General features: G+C 37.5%; 1 protein-coding gene and 1 long non-coding RNA gene across 2 annotated transcripts; both read left to right on the forward strand.

Moving 5' to 3' along the window:
- The first annotated feature begins 11,031 nt into the window (after positions 1–11,031).
- Positions 11,032–12,815, forward strand: LOC149838176 (beta-galactosidase 13-like). The gene is made up of 5 exons (XM_090007611.1): positions 11,032–11,074; positions 11,163–11,371; positions 12,146–12,212; positions 12,355–12,445; positions 12,532–12,815. Exons 2-5 carry the CDS (start codon positions 11,253–11,255, stop codon positions 12,534–12,536), a joined length of 282 nt encoding a protein of 93 aa, XP_089863737.1. The 5' UTR covers positions 11,032–11,074; positions 11,163–11,252; the 3' UTR covers positions 12,537–12,815.
- Positions 12,816–14,718: 1,903 nt separating this feature from the next.
- Positions 14,719–15,991, forward strand: LOC149838177 (uncharacterized). The gene is made up of 2 exons (XR_016432167.1): positions 14,719–14,835; positions 15,120–15,991. It is a non-coding gene; the product is annotated as an uncharacterized LOC149838177 (long non-coding RNA).
- Positions 15,992–16,417: the final 426 nt, after the last annotated feature.

Consider the following 16,417-nt stretch of genomic DNA (forward strand, 5'->3'; position numbering starts at 1 on the left):
ATAACTCGAGTAAAGCCAAACATGGAAGTACCTTCACCTTCTACTTGTAACCTCTACTAGGGACATGGTTGCACGCCTACAGGCATACAGATAGAATGCATGCATATTTCTACCATAGTCTATCTGCATATCTATTACATATGCGTAGAAAATGGGCATGGGCTGGGTATTCTCTAGTAATTCAAGTTCCCAGTTCTCTTCTCCACTAAAGACTATCCACTTGTTCTGCATTCAATGAGTATGACAAAGGAGAAAAAAGGAACAAGAGATAAATAACGGAGAAATAACTTGACTACCATTTCAAATAAGAAAGGGGGAAAGAAGCACACTACCAGAAATGGCATAAGTGACAAAATTGAGGAAAAAGAGAGTTTATATAAGCCACATTCAACAAACCTCTCTTAAAAGCAAAAAAAACCCAAATAATTCACGAAAGCAACTTTAAACAGAAACTTAAGTCATTTCTTGAATTAATTCAATAAAAGTAGGTTGAGTTTCAATCAATGTTAAGAAACAAAGCATCATACAGTCAACTCCCATCTCTTGAGCTCATGATAAAAAATGAACTCTAAGCCAACCGAATTTCAATTGATAGAAACACTTGACTAATGCTAAACTAACAAGTTTACCAGTGGAAGATGACTATAAACCGATATATAGAGAAAGAGGAACAACTAATTTGCAACTTCATCTCTTTCAAATCTACCCACAAAGGGATAGAATATTCTATCAACTACAACAACAGAGAAAAAAATCATGAATCGGAATCAGAGCCCTAATCTCTTTCACCTTAACGATCAGTACTCAATTCCCTAAACAAAAGACCAAATTCAATCACCCTTTGTTCATCAATCCCCTACTCCCCGAATTGAAAACCCAATTCAATTTGCCCATAATCGTCGGTACCAAACTCCCCCAATCAAATACCCAATACAATTCTTCTCCGATCGTCAACACCCAATGCCCCCTCTTCTCCTATTAAGAGGAAGGAAACAAAACAGAAAAACGAGAACTTAATTTACACTACAAATCAACAAACCGAGCTACCAACACCACCAATGAGCGTCAATCATCCCCTGTTTGGAACAAAGTCAACATCTTTCTCGCAGGCGTCCCCGTCATCGTCGTTGAATCCGACCCAAATTCATCCACTACGCCCCCAAACTCCCTTGTCTTCCCCATAACCATCTCTGACCCAGCCTCGGGTGGCACCACCCTGTGGACAGCCTGGTGCCGAGCCAAGTACCTATGATCGAACCCCCCTAGAACCCGGCAAAAGGTGGCGGCAACGGCCCTCCGATGAAGTGGTGGTGGTGAGAAGCAACGGCAGAGGGGTGGATTCCGACGGGCAAGAAGGGGACAAGGTGGTGGAGCAGAATCGGGGTGGAGACGAAGAGGTTATCGCAGGCAGAGGACGCCCTCGCCCGTCGATGCGTTTTTTTAATAGTTCTCTCTGTTCCTGTCCTTTTAATTTGTAACGCAAGTTAATGAACGCGGCGGACGGGCATAACGCCGTCCGCCGCGTCCAATGTTTGTTACAAAAACCGTTCTCAAAGTCTTTTTCATCCCTTGCGATGCACAGAACGAGCTATCAAACATGCCCATAAGGACCACATGAGCCATGCCCGGTCCATACCTTATAAAATAATGTTTTTTTTATCTCTTTTACATTGAAAAATCACATATCTCAATCAAAACTCAGGTCGGACCTGGGTCTGGTATGAAATTTAGCAAATCATACCCAGCTCCATGTACTAATGGGACCCTTCGGGTCTAACCTGGATTTTAATCGAACCTTCTTATTTATCACCAAATCCAGTCCCTACAGGGCTTGGTACGGGTCAAATCTGGGTCAAACCCGACCCATTGACACTCGTAGTGACAATGCCAGCATTTGAACCCCAACCGACGTAGAGCTTACCAAAACGCGCCAAAACCTTAACCGTCCAATTCTGAAGGATCGAACGGCTACCACATGGTGTCATCTTTTTGGCAAGTGCCGGCACCGACCATCCTATTCACTAACACCTGAAATGGACCATATCATCAAAGCGTTCGTTATAATCTTGAAGCGCCAACGGTAAATAGAAGGGAGCGGGAAAGAAAATTGCGCTCTGAAGAAGAGAGAAATCCTCTTCTTCCTCTCTCTCCATCTCTCTCTTTATCCTAAAAGAAAATTGCGCTCTGAAGAAGAGAAAAATCCTAGGGTTTTTCTTGGCCTTTTTTCCGATCCGCGGTTCGGTAATCGATCGAGGTGCCGTGAGCGGCTAAGGCAGAAGAAGGGATCGTGGGTCGATCGTTTGAGGAGTCGGGCGAAGTCCAATCTCCTCCGCAGCGCCGAAGAGAGGAACTCGAGGCTTAACCAAACTCGGGTGGCTACTCCCCTTCTCATCTGTGAGTATTTTTCGAACCCAAACTCGTGTATCGTTTATGAGGCATTGCTTCGGGTGTTTCTGATCACTCCGTTTGATTTCGTGGTGAGAAGTTTGGTTTTGATCTTGAGAATTTATCACTATGGCTCGAATCAATGCTGGTTTGAATCTTTTTTTGATGTTTCTCATGAGCGAGAGAGATCTCGATGATTGTTTCGGTCTTTGAGGATTTTTACGATTCTAATGAATTGTGTTCCGGAGAAAAACTACAATTCTTTGATGCGATTCATCCGATGATAATCTTTAATTGATGTGTTGAAATTCTTGATCAGATTTCTTGTCGATCGATTGAACAATCGATGTCATGGATTGATGTGAACACATGGCACACTCTCGAGGGGAAACTTTTAGTTTGTGTTTTCTTCATGTTATGCAAGACCTTCTTGTGGCCCGTGACGCAATCAAAGAGGCTCCAAACTTGTGTTAAAGTGGTCGCTCTTCTGTGTTTCTTCCTTTTTAATGGATGCGGGAGAGAGAGAGAGAGAGAGAGGCTCTGGCTCTGTTAACTCAATTCTAAGGAGTTACTTGAATGTGCCCAATTATTCAGAAAAAGAGGACAAGTTGGTAAATTGCATACTATTACAACACAATTACCCTAATGTTGTTTTTATAGATAAGTGGGTGCATCCGAACATCCCTTATATATTGCCATATGAATGCATGGTATGATGTCTCTGGATTTCTTCCGCTATGAATATATCCTGTTGCCATAAATCAGAATTCTGCCAACTCAATCAGACACTGAACTTTTAGTTTAACATGTGCCGCTAAGCTCTAAGCTTTCAGCATTGTGTGATACTTGTGCTTGGGCCATATATGATACAATACGTTAGAATAATATTTCTTCCTACTTATATATGGTGAAACCTGCATGAAGCAATGAATGTGTCTCTAACATGTATTTTATCCCATATAAGAATTTGGAATTAATATTCAGTCGTTGCATATCAATTATTACTCATTCTGTTATAGATGTTACAGATAGTGGAGCTTAACCTATCAGATGCAGAATGAATTAATAGTATATGTAATAAATCCAGAGTTGGTCTTCACATATTTATCATCAACACAGTATTTTTGTGTGATACATGTAACTCGTAATCCTAAGCCTATCAAGCAGTTTTTTGAAGCAAAAGAATGGAATTCTTCTGGAGGAGAACTCCAACTCTATAGAAAATGAGAAATTTTGTCACTGAAAGATCTCACGAAATGGGTAAACCAAATCAATGCTCTTTATGTATTCAGATATACATCCTATTCTTATGCCATGTGAACAGATTAGCATGTGTCAATGGCAAAATATTGGCAGTATGATATTAGAACAAGTTCTCAAGTTCTTGTTTTGCAATTTTTTCTTTCCAATTTTGCTTTTTGAGTCAAGGAACTAAGAATCTTATCAAGGAAGCAGACAACAAAAGAAAAAATGTCAAACCTGATTATTTGCATTTGTTGCTTTGGAAATAATTGTGTAAGTCTGCCCAACATCAAAGAACAAAAGCATTGAATAACACAAGCTATATATTTTTTTCGACATAGAACACAAAGCTATATCATCAAAATAAAAAGAAAGGGAAAATTTTATGAATGAAAGAATCAATCATCTCAATGTATAGATGACACAAAATCCCATGGTACTTACAGAGGGTTTCACAAGAACATATACAACTCAAAGAGAAACACCAAGATATGGTACCTGCATTGCTACTACTATTAGATAAGTAAGGCTTGAGCATAAAGAAATCTAGAATGATATTCGTTCATGATTCTACAGTTTAGGGCTGCAGATACAGGGCTACAGCCATTTTTATGAAGTTTCCAATCCGACATGTATAGAAGGGGATACAGAATAGGAGTAAAAATCGAGCATGTGTGGCATAGCAGGCCAATCACTCATTCTCAATTCATTCAGAAATTGAGCCACTGAACCTGTTGCTAATGCATGGTAAGCTGCTATGTTCATGGTTCTTTCTCCTTTTTTTTTTCTACTCGCCAGAGAAGGTATGTATTCATCATCCTCTGCAAGTATCTTGCTTTGTTGCTTATGTTGGAGTTCTGGAGGTTACAAAAACTACAATCAGTTGGTTTTCGTTGTCCTATGTCCTTATTTTCTTTCATGTTATATGATGATAACTTATATATAGATATTATCCATGGTATGAGATAATTCTCATTCATTTTGAAAAATTTCATTGTACTGCAGCTATTTGTGACTTGACAATACTCCTCACATATGCATCCTAGTGGAAAGCTTTCTCAGTGCTTGATAGACTGCTTTTGGGCTGTCATTCTCACTGTAATGTGTCTATCTAGTTCTGCATTGCCATATCTTCATTGGAACATTTGGTGGTCTGGACTCTGCCCCCTAACTTGGTTGACATATTGTTGGATATGTATTAGAGGGTTCCCATGCTGGCTGAGAGAGGTGGGCGACGTCATTTTCCGTTCTGATAACAAGCCATTCAAGGTGACAAAACTTTGCTTTCGTTTTTTCTTATGTGCACGCGCAAGCGTAAGTTGCATTTTTTTTTTCGTTGACTTGTTATTGCCTCTGTGTGTGTGCGTGTTGTAAGGAACGAGATGGCACATACATAAATTTTGTGGTTGCAGTTTCACATGAAAAGATTTGCGAAGATGAGTGAAGATGATGAAGAAATAGAATCCGTATGCTTCTCAAGGAGGGCCTATAATTATGTCCCAGGTTCGTTAGTCTTTCTCGTGTTCTTTTTCTTTTTAAAGTCCAAATAATTATGTCGGTTTCGTCTAATGCAAATTAATTGATTGTAGATTAAGAATGAATACACCAATGTAAAGTTGGCATATTACCAAAGTGGCATTGACTATGTGCAGTGGGCAGGGAAATGGCCGTTGGTCTCAACACTGGAGCGCCCTGGGTTATGGGCAAGAAGCGTGATTCCCTTGATCCAGTTGTGAGTAAATTACTCTTGTTGGTTGGCTTATTAACCTAGAGGCACAAAAAGCACTGTTTAATTTTGTAGTTGGTTGGTGGTAGTGAAGATGGTACCTCTTAGAAGTAATGCATGTGCATGCCAATGCAAAAGTCTAGAAAAAGTAAAATTTTTCCTTTTTCTGAGTTTCAGACTAACAAATGCAATGGAATTGTGGGGATACCTTGCTGGCCCTAATACACCAAACAAGCCGGCTTTTTGGACGGAGAATTGGACTTCTCAATATGCACCTCTTTACCTTTTAACATACACAAGAAATGATGCCAATGGATATATATCTAGAATTTCTAAAACTTCCTAGAGATTATACATTCAGGAAAATCACATGAGAATGCAACCATGTTCAGTAACTCCAGTGTTTCTATTAGCACTATTGGAAACAAGACCAAATTTATGCACTCTGATGTTTCTACTAATAGAAATGTTAGAGTTCAATAAACTTGATTATTTGTTATGTGTTACACTTGGAAATTGATTCTAACCTAACATTATGATATGGCATCAAACATACTAAACTGTCGTATCATTGTTAAAAAAAAAAAGCTCTCTTTCTTTCTCATCTTTTAATTGTATGTTTTGTATCTCAACTTACTGATAAAATAAACAATAAGACAAATACCTTTTTGTGGAGTATACCGACAACATACTAATATAACATACGGACAAGTTGGTAAATCATCTTTTTTATTATAACTAATGTGGATGCTGTTAAAATGTAAACTGTAATATATATATATATATATTATTTAATATTATTATATTTTCTTTTATTATTTTATTTTTCTATTTTTCTTTATTTTCTTTTTTAGCATCTAGTTCAATAGAAACTAGATATTTGATCCAGTCAAGTTCCTGTTGGAACTTGACTGTGCAAATAGCTGTAGCTGTTGGACTGTAGTCCAACAGCTATAATAAATGTTGTTGGACTATAGTCCAACAGCTATAATAATAAATGCTGTTGGACTGTAGTCCAACAACTATATTAAGAGACGTTGGAATCCAACGTCTCTTTTGGAGAGCTCAAAATGAGCTCTCCTCTCTCTTCCACTTTTTTGTATATATAGGGGTGAACCCCTTCAATGTAACGTACCATGCTTCTTAAGCATTTTGTTCATGAATAAAGTATTATTTATTTTTCAAGTGTTCTTCCTTTTATACCCTTTCAAGGGTCATGCTTGTAGTGTCTCCAATAGACACTTGTTTGTGAGTTATTTGTGCATTTGTTGAAGACCACCATTTCATTACATGGTATCAGAGCTACGAAATCCTTAGATCTTGAAGTGCTTCCGCCTCGATTTTTGTGCCACATTTACAAAAGGTGTTTCATCACCTTGTTCTTGGCTCGAGAAGATTTGTTTGAAGAAAGGCGAACTTGTGCTACAAAATTTTTTTGGTTTTGTATCCTCTCTTATTCCTTTGTCTACTCTTTTTCTTTTCTTTTTATTTTTCTCTCTCTCTCCTCCTATTTATTCCTCTCTTACCCTTGTAAAAGATGGATGACAATGATAAGATCACCATCATTCCTATGAAGCTAAATTATACTAACTATGTAATGTGGGCTTCGATTATGAAGCACAACATTTGGGGAAAAGGTTTATGGGGTATAGTGGATAGTTCCGATTTGGAACCTAAACTATCTCTTACCAAGAAAGAGGGTGATAAAGAGGTTCCTCTAACGGAAGAAGAGAAGAGTAAGGCGTTAGCCACTTATGAAAAGAAATGGAAGGAATGGAGGATAGGGCATGCAAAAATTATGTTTCAAAATGATATTTCTGTTTTTCGCACTGATTCAGGGGGAGAATTTATGTCCAACGAATTCAAAGACTATCTCAATTTACATGGTATTACACATCAAAGATCATGTCCACACACTCTACAACAGAATGGCCTAGCCGAACACAAACATCGGCACATTATGGAAACTACTAGGACATTGCTAATTGCAAATCAAGTTCCAAAAAGTTTTTGGGCTGAAGCGGTCCTAACTGCCACCTACCTCATTAATAGGATGCCATCTTCCTCATTAAAGAATACAACTCCAATAGAAAAACTTGTTAATTTAACTCCAGATTATTCTAGATTAAGAGTCTTTGGATGCAAATGTTTTGTTTTCACCAACAGAAATGACAAACTCTCTCCTCGTGCAATCCCATGTGCCTTTTTAGGATATGCTGATAATAAAAAAAGCTACAGGTGTTTCGATTTTCAAAATGACAAATTATATGTGTCAAGAAATGTATCTTTTTTGGAAAAAGAAAGCTTCTTTGAATTTGAAAAATCCAAGGATGTCACTGAATACTCGTTTTTAATTGATCCAACTTCAAAATCCAATGAATGTGATGTTGGATGTGACCTTGACAATATTGTTGTTGAAAATGATGATAATGAAGAGCAAATCCATAGGGATGTTAGTCTACAATATTCAAGACGTAGAGAGCAAAATCTTCCATGTGCATTACAAAAATACTCTGAAGTCTCACCTAGAAGAACGTCTAGAATCTCTAAACCTCCAGAAAAATTTGTGTCTTATGAATCTTTTTCACCCACGTATAGGGCCGCCATTGCATTAATACAATCATATGTTGAACCATCATCCTATTCTCAAGCAAAAATCATATAGAATGGATAGAAGCCATGAAAATAGAATTGGATGCACTAGAAAAGGCCAATACTTGGACGATACAAGATATTCCTCCGGGTAAGAAACCTATAGGTTGTAGGTGGGTATACAAAGTCAAAACCAAAAGTGATGGGACCCTGGAAAGATATAAGGCCCGTTTAGTAGCAAAAGGATATGCCCAAGAGTATGGCATCGATTATGAAGAAACATTTGCTCCTGTGGCCCGTATGACCACTGTTAAAACTTTAATAGCCTTGGCCTCCATTAGAACATGGCCTATCTTTCAATTAGATGTCAAAAATGTTTTCCTGAATGAGAATCTCGTTGAAGAAGTATACATGGAAGCCCCACCTGGTATTAGTATCCCTAAGGGTAAAGCTCTTCGTCTAGAAAAAACTCTTTATGGTCTTAAACAGGCTCTAAAAGCCTGGTATGACCGATTTAGTCATGTTATGCTTGATATTGGTTTTCAACCTTGTTTAACTGACACTGCTTTGTTTGTTAAGAAATCTGATGCAGGCATCATTATTCTTCTTCTCTATGTGGACGATATGATCATCACTGGAGGCAACAAACAGGGAGTTGCAAATATCAAATCTCTTCTTAAAACTCACTTTGAAATGACTGACTTAGGTTTATTAAGATATTTTTTAGGCATTGAAGTTGCTTATTCCCCTCGGGGGTATTTGATATCTCAATCTAAATTTGCTCTTGATATCGTTTCCAGGTCTGGCATTACAGATGATAAGAAAGTAGACACTCCAGAAGTTGTCAATGTTAAAATGAAAATTGATGATGGAGAACTTCTTGATGATCCTACTCCTTATAGACAGCTTGTTGGAGCACTTTCTTATCTTTCCATTACTAGGCCAGATATAACTCATGCGGTTCATACAGTCAGTCAGTTTCAGCATGCTCCCACCTCCGTGCACATGGGAGCGATTTTGCGTATTATTAGATACTTAAAATCCTCTCTTTCACGAGGACTCTTCTTGTCTGCTTCATCTTCATTAAATTTAATTGCATATACTGATGCTGACTGGGGAGGTGGTCCCAATAATAGACACTCAACTACTGGTTTTTGTGTGTTCCTAGGTGAAACCTTAATTTCGTGGAGGTGCAAGAAGCAGCAAAAAGTCTCTCTTTCCTCCACCGAAGCTGAATACAGAGCCATGGCAACCACCACTATGGAGGTTGTTTGGCTCAGACGATTGCTAGCGGATATGGGAGCTAAAGCAACGCAAGCTTCAAAGATGTGTTGTGACAACAAAAGTGCGATCTACATTGCAAGCAACCGGACATTCCATGAGCGTACTAAACACATTGAGATGGACTGTCACTATGTCAGAGAGAAATACTTACATGGAACCATTGATCTGCCATATGTTACATCAGAATATCAATTAGCAGACTTCTTCACCAAGCCTCTCGCTGCTCCCAGATTTCACTTTCTCTTAGACAAACTTTCGCTCATTGTACCGTAAGTTTGAGGGGGAGTGTTAAAATGTAAATTGTAATATATATATATATATATATATATTATTTAATATTATTATATTTTCTTTTATTATTTTATTTTTCTATTTTTCTTTATTTTCTTTTTTAGCATCTAGTTCAATAGAAACTAGCTATTTGATCCAATCAAGTTCCTGTTGGAACTTGACTGTGCAAATAGCTGTTGGACTGTAGTCCAACAGCTATAATAAATGTTGTTGGACTATAGTCCAACAACTATAATAATAAATGCTGTTGGACTGTAGTCCAACAGCTATATTAAGAGACGTTGGAATCCAACGTCTCTTTTGGAGAGCTCAAAATGAGCTCTCCTCTCTCTTCCACTTTTTTGTATATATAGGGGTGAACCCCTTCAATGTAACGTACCATGCTTCTTAAGCATTTTGTTCATGAATAAAGTATTATTTATTTTTCAAGTGTTCTTCCTTTTATACCCTTTCAAGGGTCATGCTTGTAGTGTCTCCAATAGACACTTGTTTGTGAGTTATTTGTGCATTTTTTGAAGACCACCATTTCATTATAGATGCAATGGTTGGTACATGAAGGTACCGAGTGTTTGGTGACACTCCATCACAAAGATCATCTGAAGATCTTTCATTCTCTGTCACTCACTTCTTCTCCAAGAATGGAACCCGTGTTAATTATTACACGGTAATAACACAAACTTGTTGAATCCATTAGCTGCTATGTTAAATTTTCTCTTTTTTCTCTTTTTTTTTAATTTTGTTAAAGCTTGCATTGAACATTGGGCTTCTTGAATTTTGACCAATGACATTATCATGGTCGGGCAAACTTTGGGAAGACAGCTTCCACATTTGTTATTACACGTTACTATGATGAGGCACACATAGAGGAATATGGTTAGATCCAGAAATCTCTCTCTCTCTCTCTCTTTCTGATGGACAAGGACAACAATACTTCCAAGAAATGCATGAAAACATAGTGGTCAGAAAGTGAAAATGTGATTTTGATCCCAACAATTGTTTATGCAGGACGTTTCTTCTCTTTCAAGAATTAAAGAGTCTCATTGTTTAAAAGGGAATTGCATTAAAACTTTCTGTTCACAGCCCATCCTCAACACTTGGAACATTTTCAAGCTTCCATAAAGTACTTGCGTGGTACATACAATCCTAGGTAAATGGTTCTTGCATATAATATTTTAATTAATTCCCTCCAAATTTGTCAAGCTAGCCATACTGGCATTTAGCGCTGACACAGTGAAACCTGGCACAAATTTCGAGTTTGAGTAGCACATTGGACAAAGGCGGCAGGTAGAGATATATGACTGCAGTATCAAATAATTACCATCTGTGAAATATAAATGCATACCAGATTTAAACATGAGATATTGAAAGGCCTTTCTTGCTCATGCAGATACAGTTTATGAAGTGCTATGCAGTAATGTGTATTCTGCCTTTCTTATAAAAAACCATACAACAGAGCCAACAACTATCAATTTCAGGAACCACATGTATTACTTGCCACCACATTCAATCAGTAGTCTTGCAGATTCTAGGACTGTTGTCTTCAATGCTGCAAAGGTAAGCTCTCATTGATGAAGCATGATTATGAGCATGAATATCTTCTAAAATATTCTGACAACATAACTTGCAAGAAAATTGGATGCAGATGTTGTTGTCATAGGAAGTGGTATTGGAGGGATTTGTTGCGCAGGGCTTTTGGCTAAATATGGGCAAGATGTTCTTGTATTAGAAAGCCATGATCTTCCAGGAGGTGCAGCCCACTCATTTGAGATTAAGGGTTACACATTTGACTCTGGTCCTTCATTATTTTCTGGATTTCAGTAAAGAGGTCGCCAAGCCAATGCTCTTGCACAGGTAGTTATGCATCCCATTATACAACTGTGCATTTTATGTTCCTATTCGTTTAAGTATTAATGTGAATTTCTTAGCTCATGTTTAGGTCTGATTCAATCATTATGAAACTTTTTGTATATAATACTTTGATTATCTCAGGGAAAAACTTGGCTATTCGAGATTGTCAACATAGTATTTGGCTTAACAAATAAAAAGTACATATTATCTCCTACTTGGAGCATAAATAAACATGCTACAATGTGTGAAAGTAGATAAACAACTTTTTCAATTTTCAATGACTTTCAGAGTGGTTTTTACATACCCAAGATGTCCATGCCAAACCACAGACCAAAGCCTGCAGAAATAAACATAATCATGATGGCCAGCAGCTTTTCTTTGGCCTAGTAGGCCACCTGTTTTGATGATATCTGGTTGCCTTGTTGCTTATGTTGGAGTTCTGCAGGTTACAAAAACTAAATTCAGTTGGTTTTCGTTGTCCTGTGTCCTTATTTTCTTTCATGTTATATGATCATAATTTATATATAGATATTATCCATGGTATGAGATAATTCTCGTTCATTTTGAAAAATCTCATTGTACTGCAGCTAATTGTGACTCGACAGCACTCCTCACATATGCATCCTAGTGGAAAGCTTTCTCAGTGCTTGATAGACTGCTTTTGGGCTGTCATCCTCACTGTAGTGTGTCTATCTAGTTCTGCATTGCCATATCTTCATTGGAACATTTGGTGGTCTGCCCCCTAACTTGGTTGACATATTGTTGGATATGTATTAGAGGGATCCCATGCTGGCCGAGAGAGATGGGCGACATCAATTTCCGTTCTGATAACATGCCATTCAAGGTGACAAAACTTTGCTTTAGTTTTTTCTTATGTGCATGCGCAAGCGTAAGTTGCAATTTTTTTTCGGTGACTTGTTAATGCCTCTGTGTGTGTGCGTGTTGTAAGGAATGAGATGGCTCATACAGAAATTTCGTGGTTGCAGTTTCACATGAAAAGATTTGCAAAGATGAGTGAAGATGATGAAGAAATAGAATATGTATGCTTCTCAAGGAGGGCCTATAATTATGTCCCAGGTTCGTTAGTCTTTCTCGTGTTCTTTTTCTTTTTAAAGTCCAAATAACTATGTTGGTTTCGTCTAATGCAAATTGATTGATTGTAGATTGAGAATGAATACAACAATGTAAAGTTGGCATATTACCAAAGTGGCAGCGACTATGTGCAGTTGACAGGGAAATAGCCGTTGGTTTCAACACTGGAGGGCCCTGGGTTATGGGCAAGAAGCGTGATGCCCCTGATCCAGTTGTGAGTAAATTACTCTTGTTGGTTGGCTTATTAACTTAGAGGCACAATGGCAGAAGAGGGGAGGTTACATGATATGAGATACAACAACAACAACTACGCCTTCATCCCAAAACAATTGGGGTCAGCGATATGAACCAAAAAAGAAAATCATTCTGGGTCCTCCACATGAAGCCTTCTCCTCCAATCATTTCTATCCAATGCCATGTCCTCGCTGACGTTCAAAGCATTCGTATCCTTTCCTATCATCTTCATCCAAGTCTTCTTAGGCCTACCTCGACCTCTTTTGACTAATATATTTTTCCATTTGTCCATCCTTCTAACTGGAGTATCATTAGGCCTTCGCCGAATATGTCCAAACCACCGTAAACGATTTTCTCTCATCTTATTTTCAATGGATGCAACGCCTACCTTCTTACGTATCTCCTCGTTTTGAATCTTATCTTTTATTGTATTTCTACACATCCATTGAAGCATACGCATCTCAGCTACACATTTTTTTAATATGATGTCTCTTGGCCGCCCAACATTCCGTACCATATAATAAAGCGGGCCTAATTGTCGTCCTATAAAACTTTCCTTTCAACTGCAATGGCATTTTACGATCGCACAACACTCCAGTTGCACTTTTCCATTTCATCCACCCAACCTTTATCCTATAGTTTACATCTCCATCATTTCGAATGATAGATCACAAATATTTGAAACAGTCATCCACCGATATTTCTTGCTCGTCAAGCTTCACTACACTCTCATAACTACTGCGTTGCTTACTAAACCAACATTCCATATATTTTGTCTTACTCTTAATGTAGAACCTCTTGCTTCCAATGCCTGTCTCCATAATTCTAACTTAGCATTAACCCCAGCTCTAGACTCATCAATCAAAACTATATCATCAGCAAACAACATACACCACGACACATTTTCTTGAATTGATTTCGTAAGCTCATCCATCACTATAGCAAATAGGAAAGGGCTTAATGTAGATCCTTGATACCCAACTGTTATAGGAAAATTGTTTGTCACCCCTCCACAAGTGCGGACATTGGTTACCACTCCTTCGTACATATCTTTAATTATACTTATGTACTTGAGAGAAACACCTTTCTTCATCATTGTCCACCAGAGAACATCCCTAGGTACTCTATCATATGCCTTCTCTAAATCAATAAAAACCATATGCAAATCTTTGTTCCTCTCTCTATATCTCTCAATAATTTGTCTAAGAAGATGTATAGCTTCCATAGTTGATCTTTCAGCCATAAAACCTAATTGATTCTCCAATATCATGACAACCTTCCTCAACTTATGCTCAATCACCCTCTCCCAGAGTTTCATAGTATGACTCATGAGTTTTATATCACGATTGTTTGTGAAATCTTGTATGTCACCCTTATTCTTATATAGAGGCACCAAAGTACTCTTCCTACACTCCATAGGCATCTTATTTGTCCGCCAAATCTTGTTAAAAAGATTTTTCAACCATTCTAAATCATTCTCACCCAAGCATTTCTAAGCCTCGATAGGTATACCATCGTGTCCAACTGACTTTCTTGATTTCATTTTCTTTAAAGCCTCTGCAATTTCTTTCTTTTGAATCTTGCGCATGAAGTCACGATTCATCTCATGAGAAGGAATGGAGAAGTCTCCAAGATCCTGAGCATGACTTCCATTAAAAAACTTATCAAAATAATCTTTACATGGTATGAGATAAACTTGATTATTTGCATTTGTTGCTTTGGAAATAATTGTGTAAGTGTGCCCAACATCAAAGAACAAAAGCATTGAATAACACAAGCTATATCTTTCTTTCGTCATAGAACACAAGCTATATTCTCAAAATAAAAAGAAATCATTTCAATATATAGATTACACAAAATCCAATGGTACTTACAGAGGGTTTCGCAACAACATATACAACTCCAAAAGAAGCACCAAGATATGGCACCTGCATTGCTACTACTATTAGATAAGGCTTGAGCATAAAGAAATCTAGAATGACATTTGTTCATGATTCCACAGTTTAGGGCTGCAGATACAGGGCTACAGTCATTTTTATGAAGTTTTAGGAGTAAAAATCGAGCATGTGTGGCATAGCAGGCCAATCACTCATTCTCAATTCATTCAGAATTTGAGCCACTGAACCTGTTGCTAATGCGTGGTAAGCTGCTCTGTTCATGGTTCTTTCTCCTTTTTTTTTTCTACTGGGCAGAGATGGTATGTATTCATCATCCTCTGCAAGTATCCTTTACACTCTCCTAGGCAATACAAAACTTTTCCTTAAAGTGTTGCCTAGTTGACCTAAGTCCCGGTTGGTGATTAGGCAGCATGCATTTGAAAAAAGCTACAGAAGGGTCAAGGTGACTGAGGCCAGAGGCAAGGCTTAGGCAACCAAATTGACCTAAGCCTTATTCTTATCCCTTTTTTTGTTTAATTGCAATGTAGCTATCGGAGAAGCTCGGGCATGCCTCAGCAAGACAGGTGACCAGGAAGGAACCAGACCCTAGGCATTGCATAGTGCTTTTGATTACATGGCAAAAGTACAGGGAAAAACTTGGCTATTCGAGATTGTCAACATAGTATTTGGCTTAACAGATAAAAAGTACATATTATCTCCTACTTGGAGCATAAATAAGCATGCTACAATGTGTGAAAGTAGATAAACAACTTTTTCAATTCTCAGTAACTCTTTCAGAGTGGTTTTTACATACCCAAGATGCCCATGCCAAACCACAGAGCAAAGCCTGCAGAAATAAACATAATCATGATGGCCAGAAGCTTTTCTTTGGCTTAGTAGGCCACCTGTTTTGATGATATCTGGTTGCCTTGTTGCTTATGTTGGAGTTCTGCAGGTTACAAAAACTAAATTCACTTGGTTTTCGTTGTCCTGTATCCTTATTTTCTCTCATGTTATATGATCATAACTTATATATAGATATTATCCATGGTATGAGATAATTCTCGTTCATTTTGAAAAATCTCATTGTACTGCAGCTAATTGTGACTCGACAGCACTCCTCACATATGCATCCTAGTGGAAAGCTTTCTCAGTGCTTGATAGACTGCTTTTGGGCTGTCTATCTAGTTCTGCATTGTCATATCTTCATTGGAACATTTGGTGGTCTGCCCCCTAACTTGGTAGACAGAACAAAGAAAAACTAGACAGTAAATCAATGTTAATTCAAAGAAAAATCACAAAAACAAAGATCTAACTACTAATAACAAACTAACTACATGTAACGAACCACTATACTAAAAGACAAAATAGCAAAATTAACTAATAATCCAGAAACTAATTTGTAACAAATTACTAAAAATCTAACTAAAAGCCAAAAGCTAATAACAAACTAAACTAACCTACTTAACAAAACATGTTGTACTCTACGGAAGGTAAAGCTAAACTAATCTAACGAAATCTGGAAATAAAATAAAGAATAGACTAACTATCTAATTTAAGCTACCTAACGTATTCAATGAATAAAAGCTAAAAAGTAAGAACGGGCTATATTAGTTTATATTCTAATCTAACAAGATTTAAATATTAAATTAAGCTAATTAAGACTAATGTGAATTAACATAGATCTAAGCTAAATAATAAATGCTGGAAATAATAAAAACTATACTAAAGCATCTAACTAATTACTTCTCAATGCAAATAAATGATTAAAAGAAATCGGCTAATATTTGAACTAGCTAATCTATCGATGCAATGTTCAAGATAAAAACTAAAAGCTAACTAACTA

This window comes from Nuphar pumila, chromosome 5 (assembly GCF_984573655.1).
Source record: "Nuphar pumila chromosome 5, dmNupPumi1.hap1.1, whole genome shotgun sequence".
Classification (NCBI taxonomy): Eukaryota; Viridiplantae; Streptophyta; class Magnoliopsida; order Nymphaeales; family Nymphaeaceae; genus Nuphar; species Nuphar pumila.

Excerpts from the sequence above, each read along its gene's own strand:
- LOC149838176 (XM_090007611.1), top strand. The coding sequence starts at position 11,253 with ATGATCTTCCAGGAGGTGCAGCCCACTCATTTGAGATTAAGGGTTACA. Across the intron at positions 11,372-12,145 it reads AAGCCAATGCTCTTGCACAG|AGGGATCCCATGCTGGCCGA; the intron begins GTAGTTATGCAT and ends GATATGTATTAG. Across the intron at positions 12,213-12,354 it reads CTGATAACATGCCATTCAAG|TTTCACATGAAAAGATTTGC; the intron begins GTGACAAAACTT and ends TCGTGGTTGCAG.